The sequence below is a fragment of the Branchiostoma lanceolatum genome, chromosome 17 (genome assembly GCF_035083965.1).
Source record: "Branchiostoma lanceolatum isolate klBraLanc5 chromosome 17, klBraLanc5.hap2, whole genome shotgun sequence".
NCBI lineage: Eukaryota > Metazoa > Chordata > Leptocardii > Amphioxiformes > Branchiostomatidae > Branchiostoma > Branchiostoma lanceolatum.
In genome coordinates, this window is record NC_089738.1 from 19,786,823 (window position 1) to 19,805,902 (window position 19,080).

At 46.0% G+C, this 19,080-nt stretch overlaps 2 protein-coding genes across 4 annotated transcripts; one reads left to right on the forward strand and one right to left on the reverse strand.

The window, feature by feature from the left end:
• Positions 1 to 338: 338 nt before the first annotated feature.
• Positions 339 to 18,839, reverse strand: LOC136423549 (alpha-1,2-mannosyltransferase ALG9-like). Of its 3 annotated transcripts, XM_066411758.1 has the most exons (16): positions 18,686 to 18,839; positions 18,111 to 18,276; positions 17,220 to 17,425; positions 16,452 to 16,540; positions 15,788 to 15,861; positions 15,601 to 15,662; positions 14,195 to 14,282; positions 13,550 to 13,655; positions 12,916 to 13,004; positions 12,121 to 12,240; positions 10,776 to 10,847; positions 10,312 to 10,441; positions 3,023 to 3,170; positions 2,328 to 2,457; positions 1,859 to 1,989; positions 339 to 1,083 (listed from the first exon to the last, which is right to left on the reverse strand). In XM_066411758.1, the coding sequence occupies exons 1-16, from the start codon at positions 18,751 to 18,753 to the stop codon at positions 951 to 953; spliced, it is 1,812 nt and encodes a 603-aa protein (XP_066267855.1). In that variant the 5' UTR covers positions 18,754 to 18,839; the 3' UTR covers positions 339 to 950. The 3 variants fall into 3 exon arrangements, with proteins under 3 accessions (XP_066267855.1, XP_066267856.1, XP_066267857.1); XM_066411759.1 differs by lacking the exons at positions 17,220 to 17,425; positions 18,111 to 18,276; positions 18,686 to 18,839 and adding an exon at positions 17,051 to 17,129; XM_066411760.1 differs by lacking the exons at positions 17,220 to 17,425; positions 18,111 to 18,276; positions 18,686 to 18,839 and adding an exon at positions 16,855 to 16,870.
• LOC136423277 (toll-like receptor 3) lies at positions 4,819 to 10,317 on the forward strand. Its single transcript, XM_066411398.1, has 6 exons — positions 4,819 to 4,836; positions 5,003 to 5,078; positions 5,535 to 6,493; positions 7,286 to 7,552; positions 7,895 to 9,246; positions 9,654 to 10,317. The coding sequence occupies exons 1-6, from the start codon at positions 4,819 to 4,821 to the stop codon at positions 9,895 to 9,897; spliced, it is 2,916 nt and encodes a 971-aa protein (XP_066267495.1). The 3' UTR covers positions 9,898 to 10,317.
• Positions 18,840 to 19,080: the final 241 nt, after the last annotated feature.

Consider the following 19,080-nt stretch of genomic DNA (forward strand, 5'->3'; position numbering starts at 1 on the left):
TCATGATTTTTGTACAATTTAGAGTCTAACAGTCACAGACGTCTTGTTCTACCCAACTACTTAAAGATTGTACCATTTGGCAGGAATATATCTTAGCAATTTTGGAGTGGAAAATAAAATGGTAGCACGTTGTGTTAGCTAAACCAACTCTTCGCCTTCCCTAACAGATGTGCACACTTTCAAAGTACAGCGTAACTTTCTCATCAAGACACCTAGCCAATAAGATGGCTCCATTTCTCGGAGGCTTCTGATTGGTTGTGCTCTTGACATCACATCTTGATTGACACTTGCTGAATGTACATGCAGGTCTTGGTGATTATAAGTTATTTACACTTGATTTCTTGTAATGTTGTCTACTGTGTAGCAGTATTGTATACATTAATAGTGGCTAAGTGATGCCCGTGTACTAATTTGTGTTGACCCTTGTCATGCCAAGGGTGCACCAGTGCACCACATGGGTGTGCATTAACTGACACATCAGCATTGGGAGATGGTGCTACAGGCCTATCCATGTAGCCCAGAATCTACCTTCATGTGGCCTTTGGGTCTTGTTACATGGTGTTCTACTGTGTGTTCTGCTATGTGTTCTATACTGTGTGTTCTTCTGTGTTCTATACTGTGTGTTCTACTGTGTGTTCTACTGTGTGTTCTATGTATTTGTGTGTTCTACGTGTTTGACTGTGTGTACTATTGTGTGTTCTACAGTGTGTTCTATGGTTGATTTGTTACTGTTTTGCGTATGAGGTCTTCCATCGTGCTTTGGGTAGATGGGGTTCTACTGTGTGATCTACAGTGTTCTACTGTCTGTTCTACTGTGTGTTCTATGGTTGGTTGGTTTCAGTTTTACGTAGCTGGGTTCTTTTGGGTGTTCTGCATACGTGTTCTACGTATGTGTTCTGTCATGTGTTCGACTGTGTGTTTCCTAGTAACTGTGTGTTCTACTGCATGTTCTACCGTTGGTTATTTTCCGTTTTGCGTTTGTGTCCCAGCAGCCTGTTGTTCTGGAAGAGCGTGTAGTCGGCGAACTCCGTATGATGCTTCGACAGGAACGGGATGAAGAACGCCCGGAAGAACGGATGAGATCTGCACGGGAGGGGAGCAGGTCTAAGTTAGTGATTGTTTGTTTTATTTAAATCTCCATTAGGCCACACCATTTTAATTTCTTGGTTAATGGAATTTTTAAAAAAATGCTAGATTGGAAAATCAACAGGAAAACAGAATCTCAGAGGAAAGTTTGTACTTTGGTGCACACAATTTCAGGGAGTGAACAGGGTCAGGTGCAAGTTTTTACCCCAGCCTTCTGTTTTCATGATTTGTTTTTTGCTAAAATTAAAAAAAAAAATATGTTAACCAAGAAATTAAATTGGTGTGGCCTCAGTGTTTATTTTACATAAATTTCACAGTAGTCTTCCTGGAGTCCACCTACATTGAATACAATTAAATCACATACAAAAACAAAACTTATACAATTGTTAGACAGTAAATTAAACAAAAACATGATAAACTTAAAAGTAAGCGGGAAAGGTCAGAGGTCAACATAAGTAACTTTTTTACCCTTGATGTTTTGTAATGTTGCATGCAGTATAAGTGGTAGTGGGATATCTATGTTCTGGTTTGTGTTTAACTTCCCCTTGTCAAGGGTGTACATGGTACAAGTAGTTTGAATTATTCTATGGAAACCTGTAGGATACAATTAGAACCCTATAGGATACCGAAAAATACAGCCTGGACTGGAACACCCTTATATATCAAACCCAAAAATAGTCTGGTCTGGAACACCCATATCAAATTAACGTTATCACCGCCCAGGTATGAGATAAAAAATAGTGTGGCCCTAAACTAAAGACAACACCTGTACCTGGCGGCGTCCAGGAAGGGCTGAGAGGCGACGACCGTCCACTCCTTCGTCAGGCGGGAGTACCGTGGTTCCCGTGGCGATTCCCCGGGAAGGTCAAGGTCGACCAGGTAGTGGCACTTCCGAACGTCGATCTGGACAGGTGGGAGGGAATCACAGGGAGGTTATTAAGGTTATACGAGGCAGCTTTCTTGAAGAAAATGACCTGCATGTCTCAAGATGCCTCCACAGAGACACTGATCTTGAGAAACTCCAAAGAAACGTTAAAGACAGTTTCGTGACTACCTTTCAGTTAGTTCTTTTTCTCATGACAACAAAACGGACAAAACGCTTAGAAAAATACTCCTTGCCATAAATCATGTATATTCTTGATATGCATTTTTATTCTTTGTTTTCTCAAACAGCCTGGTCTGGCCCCGGCTTTAAAATGTGACCCTAACAGAAATAAATAAATAAAAACAAACAAACGTACGTATCGTGACGTCTCCTCCAGGTTCATATCATTCATCTGTGTCGGCACGACCTTCGACCCGTCATCGCCGGGCGCGTACGGTTTGGGCAGCTGACCTCTGAACTCCGACTGGATGAACTGTAGCTGCCAGCTGGAGAAAATGACATTAAATTTTGTTTGTCAATTGCTTATCCACCCCAAATATAAATTACATGTACATCAAGAAATGATAGAAAGAGGCCAGACATAACATGAACCCAACAATTTATGAATTACCACTTTTCAATACATGTAGTTCAATGTTGTTAAGAAAAGTTGTTCTGTAAAGTTAGACCCACTTTTCCGGCAGGAAGAAGCTGTTAGGGTAGCGGTACCACTCTTTCCCCACACAGAGGTTCACCTCCCTAACCCTCACCCTAACCCTGACGCTTAGAGTTAGACCCTCACCCTACCCCTACCCCTACCCCTACCCCTAACCCTACCCCTAACCCTAGTCCTAGTCCTAGTCTTATCAGTAAAGTAAGACTCACTTTTCCGGCAGGAAGAAGCTGTTAGGGTAGCGGTACCACTCCTTCCCCACACACAGGTTCACCTCCCTAACCCTCACCCTAACCCTGACGCTTAGAGTTAGACCCTCACCCTACCCCTACCCCTACCCCTACCCCTAACCCTACCCCTAACCCTAGTCCTAGTCCTAACAGTAAAGTTAGACCCACTTTTCCGGCAGGAAGAAGCTGTTAGGGTAGCGGTACCACTCCTTCCCCACACACAGGTTCACTTCCCTGCTTGGGTCCATCCTGTGCACGGCAGGGTCCTCAACAATACGCTGCAGTTCAGGGTACAGGTCCAAGGGGGCGTGGTAGCCTGCACAGGGATCACACGGGCACATCAGCATACAATGTAAGGGGAAACGTTAAAACACAAACATGAAACAACTTGATGATGACACTTATGACAGTGTGCCAATGTTTGAGGTGTCGGCACAGTTTCCCGGACATTTACTGGGCTCAAAATTAATTTTTGGGAATAGAAGCACTGATCTCCTTAGAACTTTATCTTAAAGTTTTAACTTTATAAATGCGAGTAAGGTTTGCTTCTACCCCAAAATTGTTGTAACAGTGTAAAAATATGTGTTTCTTCTTTCACTTTCACCTGTGCGGACCTTTCATTTCCTGAGTAATCAAACAGGAAAACTTCCCCTTTCTAAACAACTTTCACTTCCCTGTGTCTATTCTGGGCTACTTCCCCCTCTGATCCTTACTGTAAATGCATTTAAGTTTGCGTGGTTTTTATTTCGCGCTAAGGTGAAAATGGAGTTTTTGCGGTGGTTTAAGTTTGTGGCAGCGCTATAGTCACATACTGCTACAATACTGGAAAAAAATGTTTGCAATGATTTTAACTTCGCAGTGAAACGGTCGCCGCGAAAACCGCAAACATAAAACCACCGCGAACATTTCTGTATTTACAGTATAATATTCAGGTGTACATGTGTTCAGGTGACAAACAGTTCCACAATAGCTACACCTGCACCGAACATTGTCATCTGTAGATCTGATGTGACTACAGGTAAATTCAGCAACACCAGGATTGGGACTGAAACCAGCAACCACAAGACGTCATCATGCAGCTACAAACAGGCCAAGTAAGGCAACAAAAACAGGTGAGGGAAGCTTTCCTCCAAGATTAAAATTGTATTGCGCATCTATATCGTAACGGATAGAATTTAAGGTACATTACTTAGCTCTTTCATACAGTAAATATAATATCTACACTATCTTATTTATAGGGAACAGGAACTACAAAATAAAGTAACAGAATGATCAGAATGCACAGGAGACGTTGTGCACATTAAATGCTTTTGTCTGAAATAATACAGTCTCGCTTGCGTAGACGATAGAGTCAAGAGTGCCTGTTGCATGTATTTATATTGGCCTAGATTCAAAATCTTTGCACTGTCTTGTCTTGGTTAAGATGATGTACTAGGTTTTACAAGACTAGTGATGATTTTAATTAGATTGTGTCTTTCTTTCAATATCGGTAGAACATGTCAATAGAATTTGTCAGTGTTCATAGAAAAGATCATAATACATGTTAATATGTCAAAATCCTCAAATGTTACAGAATCGGATATACATGATTGTACATGTACCGTGAGGTAACACTGGGTAACCACACATTCATGCTAAACATGACCAGAAGGAATATACCTTTTAAGTCAAATTCTAAGTCAGGCTTCTGAGTCAAATCATGTGGACTACTGTCTAGTTCCTTTGACCTTCTAGCAGGTACCAGACACAAAATTATCCTGTTTCAGTTCCAGTTCTGGTTTCACAATTTCTACCTGACAAGTTGTCGAAAATTTGACCTGCAATTTGACAGACCTGTCGGCAAGGACCCAGGGCTTAATTAACAGTGGCTCTGTTTGAATTTAGCATAATTTTTCTTGAAGTTTGAACCTTTATCTATTCACGATAAGCTCAAATGTGCTTGCAGGCCGCTTCTCATTGAGGCCATGAGGGAAGAGTTACATGTAACTTGAAATTAAAGGGTCAGACAAAATATAACAGAGATAAGGATTACATTTACATGTATTTGAATTTTAAGTCCTAATTAACAACATAGCATGCTAAACACAGAAGACATTGGCACAACTGCTTTTGTCATTATTTTGACTTCCTCTACCCGTGCTCCCCCAGGCTATGCTGACCCTACTGGAAGTGGCCTGTAGGCTGGTCACCGTGGTGATTCTCCTGATGACTGAAGCCTTGTCGGGTGAGCAGGAACCGGGGCCACATCAAAGGCACCCAGAGCATTTTATGAGGCTTGAAAACTGGAAATATTCTAGTTGCTGTAATCTTTATGAAATTGACATTTGATGCCACTGTTTACCACATTTGCTTGCGGATTTCATATCAAAAGTGCTCAAACCCGGCACAAAAATAAGCTACATGGTGATCTTTTACTTTAAAGCGCCTAGTGTAAATAGACCGATACCATAGCTCCACATAGGACCCCTGAAGCCAAAAGGAAAAGAGGCCGTCCATACTCCACACTTACGAGCATAAAGTGGAAAAGTACTGACAGAAATGATGTGTAACCGAGAATACTGGAAGCAGAACTTTGTAGACGTGTCAACTCGTTAGAGTATGATTATGTATGTGTGTGTGTGTATGTATAATATAATTCAAGAATGTTTACTGTCGTTGTTTATTGTTTATGACCCTCCAGGCTGTGTTGTTCACCACCGGACTGCGGACTGCAGGTACAGCGGACTCCAGGAGGTCCCCGCCCACCTTCCGCCGGACGTCACACACCTGGACCTGAGTGGGAACCACCTGTCCTCCCTCCCCAACCTGACCTTCTCTCACCTGCCTCACCTGCTCTGGCTCGACCTCAGCTCAAACGTGATTGACGACCTTGAACCTGACGCTTTCGCAAATTTGACCTTGCTGCGGGTGTTGTCTCTCCATGACAACCGACTCAGATCCCTTCCAACCTCCGTCTTCCGACCGCTTCCAGCGCTCCACTCACTCCAGCTGTCGGGGAACTGGGAACTCTGGAACGTCTTAGCCCCCTTGAACCAAGACATCTGGAAGGACCTGAACCTGGAACTTCTTGACCTGTCAGGCAACTCCCTCGAGTCGGCTGCGTTCCCTGACACGTTTTCCGCCATGAAGTCACTGAAGAAGCTTTATCTGTCCGGGAATCAAATCCAGTCTTTCTCCAAGACCGACTTTGCTCCGTTCGAAGGACAAGATTTTCAAACTCTTGATCTGTCTCTGAATCCAACGTCTCGAGTCGAGCCCGGCTTCTTCCAGCTGTTCAAGAGTGTGGATGACCTTGACCTCTCCCAGCTTGACCTCTCACTGTCCGACCTTCAGGGCATCTTTGCCGACCTTGCAGGCTTGAACTTGACCCGGCTGAAGATGAACGACTTTGAGTTCTCCCCCTCTGTCTTCTCCGCCCTCCGCCCAGACACGTTCGAAAACCTTGCCGGCGCGCCTCTCCAACGTCTCGGGCTGAGCTCATCCGCAGTCCAAGACATCTCGGACCACTCCTTCCGTGACCTGGCCGAGCTGGTGACCCTTGACCTCTCCCTGAACTCCCTGTCCCGGCTGCCCCGGCAGGCCTTCAGCGGGCTGCCCAAGCTGCAGGTTCTGGTCTTGAGCTCCAACCCCTTTGAACAGGTCTGGCCATTATTGACTGATACATATTAGTAGAAAAGGTTTATTTATTGCTAAAACAACATAGCAAGTTAGTACATAGCAGTCAATTGGCTGAATTGCGTATTTCCTGTACAGGTCGCATTTAAAAACTAGCCATTTACTGTTTATAAATATAATAAATTTTCATTGGTTGAGAGAGATACATCATAATTCTAAAAGACAATTAAGCACAGATCCGCACATGTAACGGCAGTGAACTTTAATCCGACGCAACCTTAATCCAACACTTTTCAGTACTCCCCTGTAAGAAAAGACCTAGCACTGATATGCAAAATCTTTTGACACTCGGAAGACTGCTTCATATGCAGTGATGACTGGAGAAGCGCTACACAATAATGCTACAGTTACAGAAATACTCACAAGGCCGCTTGTTGACTTACGATTCCGCGCTACATTTGCTCAAAAGTGTCGGATTAAGGTTCAGTGCCGTTAATGATAATGCTTATAATATAGAAAGTATGATTTCAAATATTCTTTTGACAATGTATCATCAAAAATGATTGCAATTTAGAAATGAATACTAGGAAATGCAAATGAAGTCTAGAAAACTTGAAAAAAGTCTTTGAATGATCTGTTATTAACATAACATAACATAGTGTTATTAAAATAAGTTTGAAATAAGTAGTACTTTCATGAAACCTTTATGTAGCCTACAGCGTAATTCTGTCATGAAGTTCCTAAAGGCTGTTGTTTGTAAACAGTTGTTGTTTGTTTGTAAATAATGATTCAGAATAGATAACCGTTCCTCATCAGGTGCCCGGAGAAGTCCTAGCTGCCGTGTCGCCCACCCTTGAGACGCTAGAACTCAACGACGTTCCCGTCGACGAGATTCACGCTGGGGATTTCGGGAGCCTTCCGAGGCTGACGCACCTCTCGATGTCGGGCCTACTCAACGGGCGGCTGCAGGAGCTGTCTCCACGCTGCTTCCAGGGTCTACCCGGTCTCACCGTGCTGAACCTGCAGCAGAACCGACTGGTCGGGCTTCCCGACGGCGTCTTCTCCGGGCTACATAACCTCCAGGTTAGCGTAGCGTAGTGACACTGTGTAGTCCAGTGGTTAGCTATAGCGATCTTGCCTCTGGAACTAGAAGTCCCGGGTTAGAACACGGCTGTGTCGCTCACCTGACATGCGCGCTACCGGAAAGGGTCACAGTCCTTGGAACGGGACGTTAAGCCGTGGTCCACTGTTCATTGTGCTTGTCGAAAAGAGCTAGGGGAATTTCCCCGGTACAATGAACCTGTAAATACTGTATATAGCGTCTGTCTTCTCTGTCATGACCAGTGGAAGAGTAGCTCATCTGTTCATTGAGTTCATTTGAGCTAAGATGCTTCGAGATCACTTTCCTTTCCTTTCTTTTTCCAGGTCCTCCTTCTCAAGGAGAACAGGATCGCACAGCTCCAGGAGACGTCCTTTTCCGACCTTCCCAACCTGCGAGTCTTAGACCTGTCCGCTAACAATCTCTTGGCCAGTTTGCCCGAGCGTATTTTCCACCCGCTAAAAAGCCTCGAAGAGCTGAGACTCAACGAAAATTCTTTTTCAAATTTCTTTGGCGCCGTCAAGCTTAACGGCCTCGGCAAGCTTAGGCGGATGAACCTTACGTCCAACAACTTAGGTTTGCTCCCAATCTTTGACCCAGTCTCGACTCTTGAAGTGTTAGATCTTTCTGACAACCAGGTGTTCAACGAGAAAGTCACCTACGTTTCGGAGAGGCCCTTTCGAAACTTGTCCAACCTGGTGTACCTGAGTTTAAGTAAGAACCGACTGGAAGTCATACAAAAGACCGACACTAGTAGGTTCTTCGAAGGTTTGGGGTCCCTGGAAGTTCTGAAGATGTCCCAAACTGGGGATCCTTGGAAATCTTTTGGCAACACTACCATATTCTACGCCTTGCTTGCCTTGAGAGTGCTTGATCTGAGCTCTAGTGGGATCGCCGCACTCCCCAGAAAAGCTTTCCAGGTTCACAGCCAATTGGAGGGCCTCGATCTGTCCAACAACGAGATCCTCTCATTGCCTGATCAGCTTTTCCCTCCCACTCCGACATCCTTACGAGACCTCAGCCTCAGAAGTAACCGGATATCGGTCCTGCCGGAGACCAGGTACAACTACTTCGTACGAGGACTCGAGATCTTGGACCTGCGGGAGAACTTCTTCCAGTGCGACTGCGATATCCAGTGGTTCATCACATGGGCTAACTCCAGTGGGGTGGTGCAGGGGTGGGAGGGGGGCGCCTACACGTGCAGCAGCCCATCCAGCCTGCGCAACAAACCCTTGAGCAGCTACAACCCGGACTGCATGACCTACACCAGCCTCTACGCCTGCATCGTGACCACTTCGCTGATTTCCCTCTACATCCTGACCTGCTTCACTGTCCACAAGTACGGCTGGTGGTTCAGTTACGTGTTTTACGTGGCAGGGAGAGCGTTCAGACGCCGCGAGGTAGCCAGGAACCCCGCGCGGAGGTTCCGATACGACGCTTTCGTCGCCTACAGCAGCCGCGACGAGCGGTGGGTCACGGAGGAACTCGTACGCAATCTTGAGAATGAAGTCCCGAGTTACCGTCTTTGTATCGGCGCTCGCGATTTTGTCGGAGGTGTGGCGATAACGGAAAACATCGCAAGGAGCGTGGACGCCAGTCGGAAGACGATCTGCGTCGTCACACACAACTTTGTGCAGAGCAGCTGGTGTAACTACGAGCTGCAGGCCTCGGAGGGGAGGTACTGGTTTGCTGTTTTTGGTTTTTGTTTAGGCCATGTTGATACGATTATAATTTATATGGAATGACTGAATGAACTTTTATCTATGTTATTTGCAATGAGCCTACGGGTAGGAATTTGCAATCAACTTATTTCCTGTAATTCTTTTTTCTTTCACTGTAATTTAGGTTCACTGTTTTCACTGTCACCTCTGGACTGTGAACTTATCATCCCAGTGAAAAACCAATTTATGATTCCTCCACACATCCTTTCTGTAAATCACTTGCTGCCATCGTGAAGTTAAAGTTTAGTGAAAATGTCAATTTTTCTTACACCGTGAAATTTTGCTACCGTGAACTTAAAGTGAATTACAGTATCTTTATTCAGTAGGTAGACAAGAAACAATTTTTGACGTTCTGTGTCTGTAGGTACCACATGTTTGACCCGTGGCGCTCGAACCTGGTTCTCGTGTTCCTGGAGAGGGTTCCGGACCGCGTCGTGGCGCGACACAAGCAGCTGCGGACCGTGGTGGAGCGTGACACGTACCTCGTGTGGCCGCGGGACAAGCGCCGCGGGTCGCTGTTCTGGGCGCGGCTGAGAGACGCTCTGGGGGAGCCGATGGATCAGAACGACCAGCTGGATCTGGATCTTATCGAAGAAGACTTTGTCTAACAAAAACTAGAATTCTAATCTCAGATGTCTTTTGTGCTATGAATGTCAAAGGAAACAGATCGAACCAGAGACCTCAGAGAGTGATCTCAGAGAACCAAGTTTCTGTCAAGTCCAGGGCTGTCTCCAGCTTTATTCTTTTTCCTTTCTATTGTTGTTTGGGGGCCCATGTTGTTAATCTTTGCTGTTAAATCTGTCAATCTAAGGTAACAAAAATACCTTTTTATCAATTTCATGTCATAGATAAGGTAACATTTTTCTTTGTCCCATCAAGCAAATTTCCGTCCATAAACAGAGGGACGGGCCCTGAAGACAGGCCTGGTCAAGTCATGGATTCGGCCTGAAGGTGCAATTCTGAACTGATTAGAATTTAGATTCAACACTCCAGACATTAAGACTTCCTGACTTGAGACTCACCCTGGAAGAGCGCGACGGACCTGGACACGCAGAGCAGCCCGTAGAGGACCGAGATCCCGATGGCGACCCAGTTCGACGCGATCGTGTAGTGCTGCCGTTTTCTCTCCGTCAGCGTGAAGTGGTAAAGTTTCTGCAAGGTTTAGAAATATATATGTTATACTAAATGTTCTAAAAATAAATATATAGTTATCAGGGCTCTGATATGGACAGGTAGAGGCTGTTTTCTCTTCGTCAAAGAGAAGACTTCAAGTGGTTCAAGTATCTGAGGCAGAGAAAATAAATGTCAGCCAGTTTATGAATGAAAAAACACCTGGTATCACAGTGATGTTTGCTTACCTGGAATGTGGCCAGGGTTACGACAACACACAGCACTACATCACCACCCTCACCCCAGGACCCCCAGGGCTCTCCCCACCACCCCAGGGCTCTCCCCCACCCCAGGGATTACAGTGATGTGTGCTTACCTGAAACGAGGCCAGGGTGACGGCAGCACACAGGCAGATCAGAGGGTACACCGGGAACAAGAACCGCTCCTCCTGAGAGTGGTAGGGAACAGGGATGGTTCAGCACAAACTTACAGCATCATCTTACTACTTAAAGAAGGGTCACATTGACCCCACAAACTTTGAAGCTCTCTGCAACGATTGCAGCACCTGGCGTCAGCTGAGCTACAACGGCGTCACAACTTTTGAAGCTGAGAGGATAGCAGCCGCTGAGGCCAAGAGGACTAGGAAAGCCCGGCTGCAACAGAACTGATGAACTGAAATGACACTATGTAGATTCGCCCTACTCCCTCGAGTGGCTGTCAACACAGCATCAGTACAACTTACACTAAGCTCACATAAGGTATGCACAAATAAGCACAACAGGCTGGTGCAGGGTATCATAAACTTACAGTAGACATTTTCTAAAAGCTAGGAGTCAGCCAGTCAGGAATGAATGAATGAGTGAGTGAATGAAATAAGAGTACCTTGTGAAGAAGACGAGGACCCAGATGTAGAGAGAAGACAGGGTGGAGTGAGTGAATGAGTGAGTGAGTGAGTGTGAGTGAGTGAGTGAGTGAATGAGTGAGTGAGTGAGTGTGAGTGAGTGAGTGAGTGAGTGAGTGAGTGAGTGAGTGAGTCTGTGTGTGAGTGAGTGAGTGGGTGTGAGTGAGTGAGTGAATGAGTGAGTGAGTCTGTGTGTGAGTGAGTGAGTGGGTGAGTGAGAGAATGAGTGAGTGAGTGAGTGAGTGAGTGGGTGAGAGAGTGAGTGAGAGAATGAGTGAGAGAGTGAATGGGTGAAAGAAGAGTACCTTGTGCGGCCTAGTGAGTGTACCCAGATGTAGAGCGGAGACAGGGTGGAGTGAGTGAGAGTGTGAAAGAAGAGTACCTTGTGCGGCCTAGTGAAGAAGATGAGGACCCAGATGTAGAGAGAAGACAGGGTGGAGTGAGTGAGTGAGTGAGTGAGTGAGTGAGTGAGTGAGTGAGTGAGTGAGAGAGTGAGTGAGTGAGTGAGTGAGTGAGTGAAAGAAGAGTACCTTGTGTGGCCTAGTGAAGAAGATGAGTACCCAGATGTAGAGCGGAGACAGGGTGGAGTGAGTGGGAGAGTGAGCGAGTGAATGAATAATTGAGTGAGTGAGTGAAAGAAGAGTACCTTGTGCGGCCGTGTGAAGAAGATGAGGACCCAGATGTAGAGCGGAGACAGGGTTTGGAGTGAATGAATGAGTGAGTGAGTGAGAGAGTGAGTGAGTGAGTGAGTGAGTGAGTGAGTGAGTGAGTGAGTGAGTGAGCGAGCGAGTGAATGAATGAGTGAGTGAGTGAAGAGTACCTTGTGCGGCCTAGTGAAGAAGATGAGTACCCAGATGTAGAGCGGAGACAGGGTGTAGAGCAGCTGGTGCGTTGGGACGTAGCCCGGCGATCGCTGCTTCAGCATGTTGTCAACAAACAGCTGGAAAACAAACGAGAACAACATTTTTAGCACAACATTTTTGCAATTGAAAAAATCTTCCAACGAACACAAAGAGGAACACATTTTTTTCAGCCTGTTTTTCTTTCCTGTAGTACATATATATATACATATGTCTTGTAGATTCTACACAAATAATCATCACAGTTCATCTGTATTGGGAATTTTTGTGTGGGACAAAACGACATGGAAACTTACCCCCAGCGGCATGGCCACCAGCCCCATAAGGAACATGTATGTGTGTGACTGTGTGGGCGTGCATGTGTGTGTGTTTGTTCGCGTACATGTGTGCACATGTGTGTGAGTTTATGTGTGTGTGCATGTGTAGGTGTAAGTAAGTGTGTGAGTGACTCACCCCCAGCGGCATGGCCACCAGCCCCATCAGGAACATGTGTGTGTGTGTGTGTGTGTGTGTGTGTGTGTGTGTGTGTTGGTGTGCATGTGTGTGCGAGTGTGTGTGCACATGTGTGTGAGTGACTCACCCCCAGCGGCATGGCCACCAGCCCCATCAGGAACATGTGTGTGTATGTGTGTGTGTGTGTGTGTGTGTGTGTGTGTGTGTGTGTGTGTGTGTGTGTGTGTGTGTGTGTGTGTGTGTGACTGTGTGGCCGTGCATGTGTGTGCGAGTGTGTGTGCACATGTGTGTGAGTGACTCACCCCCAGCGGCATGGCCACCAGCCCCATCAGGAAAACGATGTTGAAGTTGAGGAAGCCGTTTAGGAAGTAGAACGTCCACGGCTCCACACCTGCAGATAAACAACACAACATGTAAACAACACAACATGTAAACAACACAACATGTAAACAACACAACATGTAAACAACACAACATGTAAACAACACAACATGTAAACAACACAACATGTAAACAACACAACATGTAAACAACACAACAAACATTATGTACCAGCATGGCTCCACAGCTACAAAGTAAAAAACACACCAAAGTCATTGTTTGTAAAAACATCGAAATCAAACACTAAGACATAAACTAGGCAAATTTGGCTCTCAAACCATCAACTCAACATCCCTGATGTACATCAGGGTGCACCAACCTTTTCTTAACCGGGACGGGTGGCGCTATAGACTTCCAACAACTTTTGACCCATTGCCTATGTCACACAATGTGCGACAAGTCATGTGTCCAGAGCAATTGGTCAGAGAACTTACGAAGACTGAGTGATTCAGTCAATTTCCGGTGAGTTCAATACTTTGAGTTGGAGAAAGTTCAACCTTCCCAAAACTCAACATCGCTTGACAACTTGCACTACCGGTAGTTCATGTGTCTTACCGTATATATCCGGCCCGTGGTCGCTGAACACGTTGTACAGGACGATGTTGAGAGGAGCGATGACCAGCTTCCCGTAGTACATCGTGTCCACCATCACTAGCGGGACCTGGGACAGAGGAGATGTACTGCTTTTCTCCAAATATCATCATATTTAAGCTATTTGAGTGACATTTGCATTCGATCCTTACGAGTTAGGGACAACATGTTAAACAAGTTTTTCCAGTTACAATGTTGATCTGTTCTGTCAGTTCATCAAAGTGACGCTGAACAAGAGTGATGGATGTTACGCGAAACGTCCAGAAATAAATCTCCGAATTTTTATCCAGTTGTAGAGTTTGTAAAGCTATGTGAGAGAGTGAGTGAGTGTAGAGTCTGAATTGTCTTTATACACATTTAAGCTATTCACCATAATCCTATGTACCATAGCTATTGAGTTCGTTATTGTTGAAGACTTAAAGCCAGCTGTAAAGTAAACAATTTTGCTTTGAAAACTTCCCAAACTATAAGTTGTGCTACAGAAAAAAGGGTGAACGTGAGATTCTGATGGATGAATAATGTGGGAAATAGTAGTACAGTACATGCTTCTATGCCATCATAGATAGATTTCACATGTTTCTGAAGCAGAAGAAAATCATTCTGACTTACCAGCACGAGACACAAGGAGATGATGACCCACTGGCAGAACAGAGCCATGCGCTGTCTTCTCAACACCAGGTCTACGGCTATGGGGATGCTGGGGGGAGGGGGGCGGTAAAGGTCGTTAGTTCTCAACACCAGGTCTACAGCTATGGGGATGCTGGGGGAGGGGGGCGGTAAAGGTCGTTAGTTCTCAACACCAGGTCTACGGCTATGGGGATGCTGGGGGAGGGGGGCGGTAAAGGTCGTTAGTTCTCAACACCAGGTCTACAGCTATGGGGATGCTGGGGGGAGGGGGGCGGTAAAGGTCGTTAGTTCTCAACACCAGGTCTACGGCTATGGGGATGCTGGGGGGAGGGGGGCGGTAAAGGTCGTTAGTTCTCAACACCAGGTCTACAGCTATGGGGATGCTGGGGGGAGGGGGGCGGTAAAGGTCGTTAGTTCTCAACACCAGGTCTACGGCTATGGGGATGCTGGGGGAGGGGGGCGGTAAAGGTCGTTAGTTCTCAACACCAGGTCTACAGCTATGGGGATGCTGGGGGGAGGGGGGCGGTAAAGGTCGTTAGTTCTCAACACCAGGTCTATGGCTATGGGGATGCTGGGGGGAGGGGGGCGGTAAAGGTCGTTAGTTCTCAACACCAGGTCTACAGCTATGGGGATGCTGGGGGGAGGGGGGCGGTAAAGGTCGTTAGTTCTCAACACCAGGTCTACAGCTATGGGGATGCTGGGGGGAGGGGGGCGGTAAAGGTCGTTAGTTCTCAACACCAGGTCTATGGCTATGGGGATGCTGGGGGGAGGGGGGCGGTAAAGGTCGTTAGTTCTCAACACCAGGTCTACAGCTATGGGGATGCTGGGGGGAGGGGGGCAGTAAAGGTCGTTAGTTCTCAACACCAGGTCTACAGCTATGGGGATGCTGGGGGGAGGGGGGCGGTAAAGGTCGTTAGTTCTCAACACCAGGTCTATGGCTATGGGGATGCTGGGGGGAGGGGGGCGGTAAAGGTCGTTAGTTCTCAACACCAGGTCTACAGCTATGGGGATGCTGGGGGGAGGGGGGCGGTAAAGGTCGTTAGTTCTCAACACCAGGTCTATGGCTATGGGGATGCTGGGGGAGGGGGGCGGTAAAGGTCGTTAGTTCTCAACACCAGGTCTACAGCTATGGGGATGCTGGGGGGAGGGGGGCGGTAAAGGTCGTTAGTTCTCAACACCAGGTCGACGGCTATGGGGATGCTTGGTGGGTAAAGTAGAACAACAATGTAAAACATTTTGCCTAAAGATTCATCTCTATTTTCCCTCTAAAGTTCTCTATGAAATACACAGCTGGTAAGCTGTCCAAAATAGTACTGTAACTGTTATGGTTCATACCAATATCAAAAGCACCATGAATTGATATTGATAAGACCCAGAACTGCTCTTACCCGAGAGCCCCAGCAAACGGCCAGCCCACAATCGCACTCACCGCTATACTGAAAATGGCCACCTGGAAAAAATATCGAGAAATACATTTGAGAGGAAAAAAAATCAGACAAGATATTGCATTGTACAGAGAGTAAAAATATGAAGGTGAAAGTACAGAAGTGAAAGTACAGAAGTGAAAGTACTGACCCCGTCGTAATGTGTCCACCATGCTGCCATGGCAACCATGGTCCAGATCATGGAGAAGGAGCTCGGCAGGAATGCTGGGAAGGAATCATGTAGAGGTCATACGGAGGTCACACACAGGACTGTATGCTTTATACTATAGAACCTTTTTTTACCCTTTTTATTGTAATTATTTGATGTGATTTTGAGTCTTTTTTTACTGGCTGTCATGACACACCTATAACCATTGAGGTCATGGGTCATGAGTGATTGAGTGATATTATCCTTATGCAATCTATAATGGCCACAAATTTAAGATACATGGATCCATTTCCTAAACAGTAACAAATGCTTACCACTTTGCATTGGATTGCTGTTTTCCAGTCAAAGTTCAGGAGGTCATATGGAGGTCACATACAGGACTGTATACTTTATAGAACCTCTTTTTTACTCTTCGTAATTATGGATGTAATTTTGAGTCTTTTTTCACTAACATTATCATCCTTATGCAATCTATAATGGCCACAAATTGAAGATACTTGGATCCATTTCCTCAACACAAATGCTTACCAGTTTGTTTCTGTTTCTCAAAGTTCAGGGGCTTAATTCTAGAATTCCCACTGGTGCGATGGCCAAAGTGAGAGTGAAGTTTGACACGTCATATGAAACAGCAGGTTTGTAATCCCACCTGTGGCTGAGATGAACATCCCGGTACTGAAGAGCAGGAAACACAGCGTCATCCTTCCTACATGGGCACCAAACTTCTTACAGATGCCCCTTGAACAGCAAATAAAAAGAAGCAGACAGATTAAACATTTTCAGTCGTTTTATATGCCATGTTTTCCAGGATAATGGTTTATTGATGGATAGACAGATGGATAGATAAATCATTTAAGACAGAGCCACATGACTAAAACACAGGGCTAGTCATTTTGACAAAGGCTTTGGGGAGTCAAAATTTGTGATTCTACATTAAGTTGAGTTTGACAGGAAGTTTAACCTGTTGACTACTGCCTCCACCTGTAACTAAGACAACTTTGGTGCCAAATGCCTACTTTCGCAGGCAGAAGGTTAAAGTGTTCTCCACCTACTTGTAGAAGTACGCCTCGGCCAAGTTTAACCTACTCAATTTCACCTTACCCTGTAACCTAGGGAGGAGGTTTAATTTTTCTCCACCTACTGGTAGAAGTCCCCCTCGGCCAGTGCACAGCGGATGAAGTAGAGGTTTAACCTGCTCAATGTTACCTAACCCTGTAACCAGGAAAATGGTGTCCAAAGGATACCTACTTGTAGAAGTACGCCTCTGCCAGTGCGCAGAAGAAGCCCAGGACACAGCGGATGAAGTAGAGGTCTAACCTACTCAATGCTGCTTAACCCTAGGCCTGTAACCAGGAAACTGTTTAAAGGATACCTCAGCATGTAGAGAGTTAAAACTTAAACTTAGTTCTAAACCTACTTGTAGAAGTAAGCCTCGGCCAGTGCGCAGAAGAAGCCGAGGACACAGCGGATGAAGTAGAAGATGAGGACCTTGTTGGCCTTGAGCAGCCGGCTGTGGAAGAGCGCGGGAAGGATGTGCAGCCAGACGTACGCGTACGATCGGAGCCCGTACGCCGGCGAGTACTCCCACGTCTGGAAACCCTTCCCGTACATCAGATAGTGGGTCTGCATGGGGGAAAGGAACATCAGGTAGTGGGTCTGCATGGGGGGAAAAGAACATCAGGTAGTGGGTCTGCATGGGGGGAAAGGAGCATCAGGTAGTGGGTCTGCATGGGGGGAAAGGAACATCAGGTAGTGGGTCTGCATGGGGGGAAAGGAACATCAGGTAGTGGGTCTGCATGGGGGGAAAGGAACATCAGGTAGTGGGTCTGCATGGGGAAAGGAACATCAGGTAGTGGGTCTGCATGGGGGGGAGGAACATTTTCAGCTCAAAATCTACAAAAAGAAACAATGTAATTGTAACAATGCTGTCTGGAAATCCTTGCTGTAGTGGGTCTGCATGGGGGGAAAGGAACACCTTCAGCTCAAAATGTACTAAATCTGATCTCAAAGTAACAATGTAATAAATACTGTCAGCCTTGGCATCTAAGTTGCATATCTGGAAATGTTTGCATAACAGTTTGCTGTGGTTTTATTTACATGTACCTGAACAGCATGAAGACAGTAGAAACAACATAGACACAGTGCACAAACAGCATAAAAACAGCATAGAAACAGTGCAGAAACAGCAGTTAAACAGCATGGAAGCAGCACAAAAACAGCACAGCAACAGAATGGAAACAGTGCGAAAGCATGGAAACAATGCAGAAACAGCACAGAAACAGCATGTACTAGTAAACAGCACACTCACAGGTTCCCAGTAGTTGTAGGTCTCGTCGCAGTCGGAGATGTTGCTAAGCAACGCGGCGCAGAATCGCGCCGACAGCAGAACTTTGAAGGCCGTGTGGAAACTGGGCGCCCAGCAGGACTGGACTGTCACAACCTCCTCCTCTCTTCTGTCACTCACATGGCTCTGCCTGCGGAAATAAATCGACATATGCAGTTCATACTAATCTCGCTAGGCGGCAGCGCTGCACTGTACATGCAGCATTCTGCTTTGCACGCACCTCAGCAAAAATCACAGCCGAGCAAGACAGTAAAGCAGATATGGCGTAAATATTTGCATCACGAGACCTTGCATAGCTGTTTTCTACACCTCTGTGGTCTCTTACCTCCAAACACAGACAATTATAGCTACGTTTTGCGGGTGAACAGCTGAATAAACGCCGATTCTATGCACGCATGGCTGGCGGCCGGGGGCGGCACCCCTTCAAATATCCCTCATTCTTACCACAACGGAGGCGATATCTACGCTATAGATTTCAGCAAAAATGCCTAAGATTACAGAGAGTGTATTATTTTTTTTCTACCGTTCTCAGCACTTACTTTTCCACGTGGTGAGGCCGTAATCTAGGCGGCGGCTTGCCCGCTCGGTTTCGCGAACCGCCTGCCATCTTGGATTTTTATTTACCTCGTACCTCGAACCCCTTTTCCAAGCTCTGGTGACCAGTATGTAAACATAACTTTAGCAGCTCTAATTGGAGAATTTCTGGACTTCAGTGTCTTGCTCGTTCCCTAAGTATCAGCAGTGTAACATCCTTGCTTCTGTTCTCTGTCAGAAGTTTTTTGTAAAGAGTAAAATTCCACTTTCTTGTTATCAGTGTGGCATGCTGGGATTTTCTCTTCAGGGTGCGGGGTATCATTTTAGTCAGCCGTTTCTAAGACTGTGTATGCCTGATAAAGAAGAGACTATGAATTCATCAAAAATAGTTTATCTCTTT

What these genes read in the sequence shown, in the direction of transcription:
- LOC136423277 (XM_066411398.1), top strand. An exon ending in GCTCCAACCCCTTTGAACAG is followed by an intron (nt 6,494 to 7,285) that starts GTCTGGCCATTA and finishes GTTCCTCATCAG; the next exon opens with GTGCCCGGAGAAGTCCTAGC. An exon ending in CTGCAGGCCTCGGAGGGGAG is followed by an intron (nt 9,247 to 9,653) that starts GTACTGGTTTGC and finishes CTGTGTCTGTAG; the next exon opens with GTACCACATGTTTGACCCGT.
- LOC136423549 (XM_066411758.1), bottom strand. Translation starts at nt 18,753, where the DNA reads ATGGCAGGCGGTTCGCGAAACCGAGCGGGCAAGCCGCCGCCTAGATTA. An exon ending in GATGTTCATCTCAGCCACAG is followed by an intron (nt 15,862 to 16,451) that starts GTGGGATTACAA and finishes ATTCCTTCCCAG; the next exon opens with CATTCCTGCCGAGCTCCTTC. An exon ending in AGCTTCTTCCTGCCGGAAAA is followed by an intron (nt 2,458 to 3,022) that starts GTGGGTCTAACT and finishes CATTTTCTCCAG; the next exon opens with CTGGCAGCTACAGTTCATCC.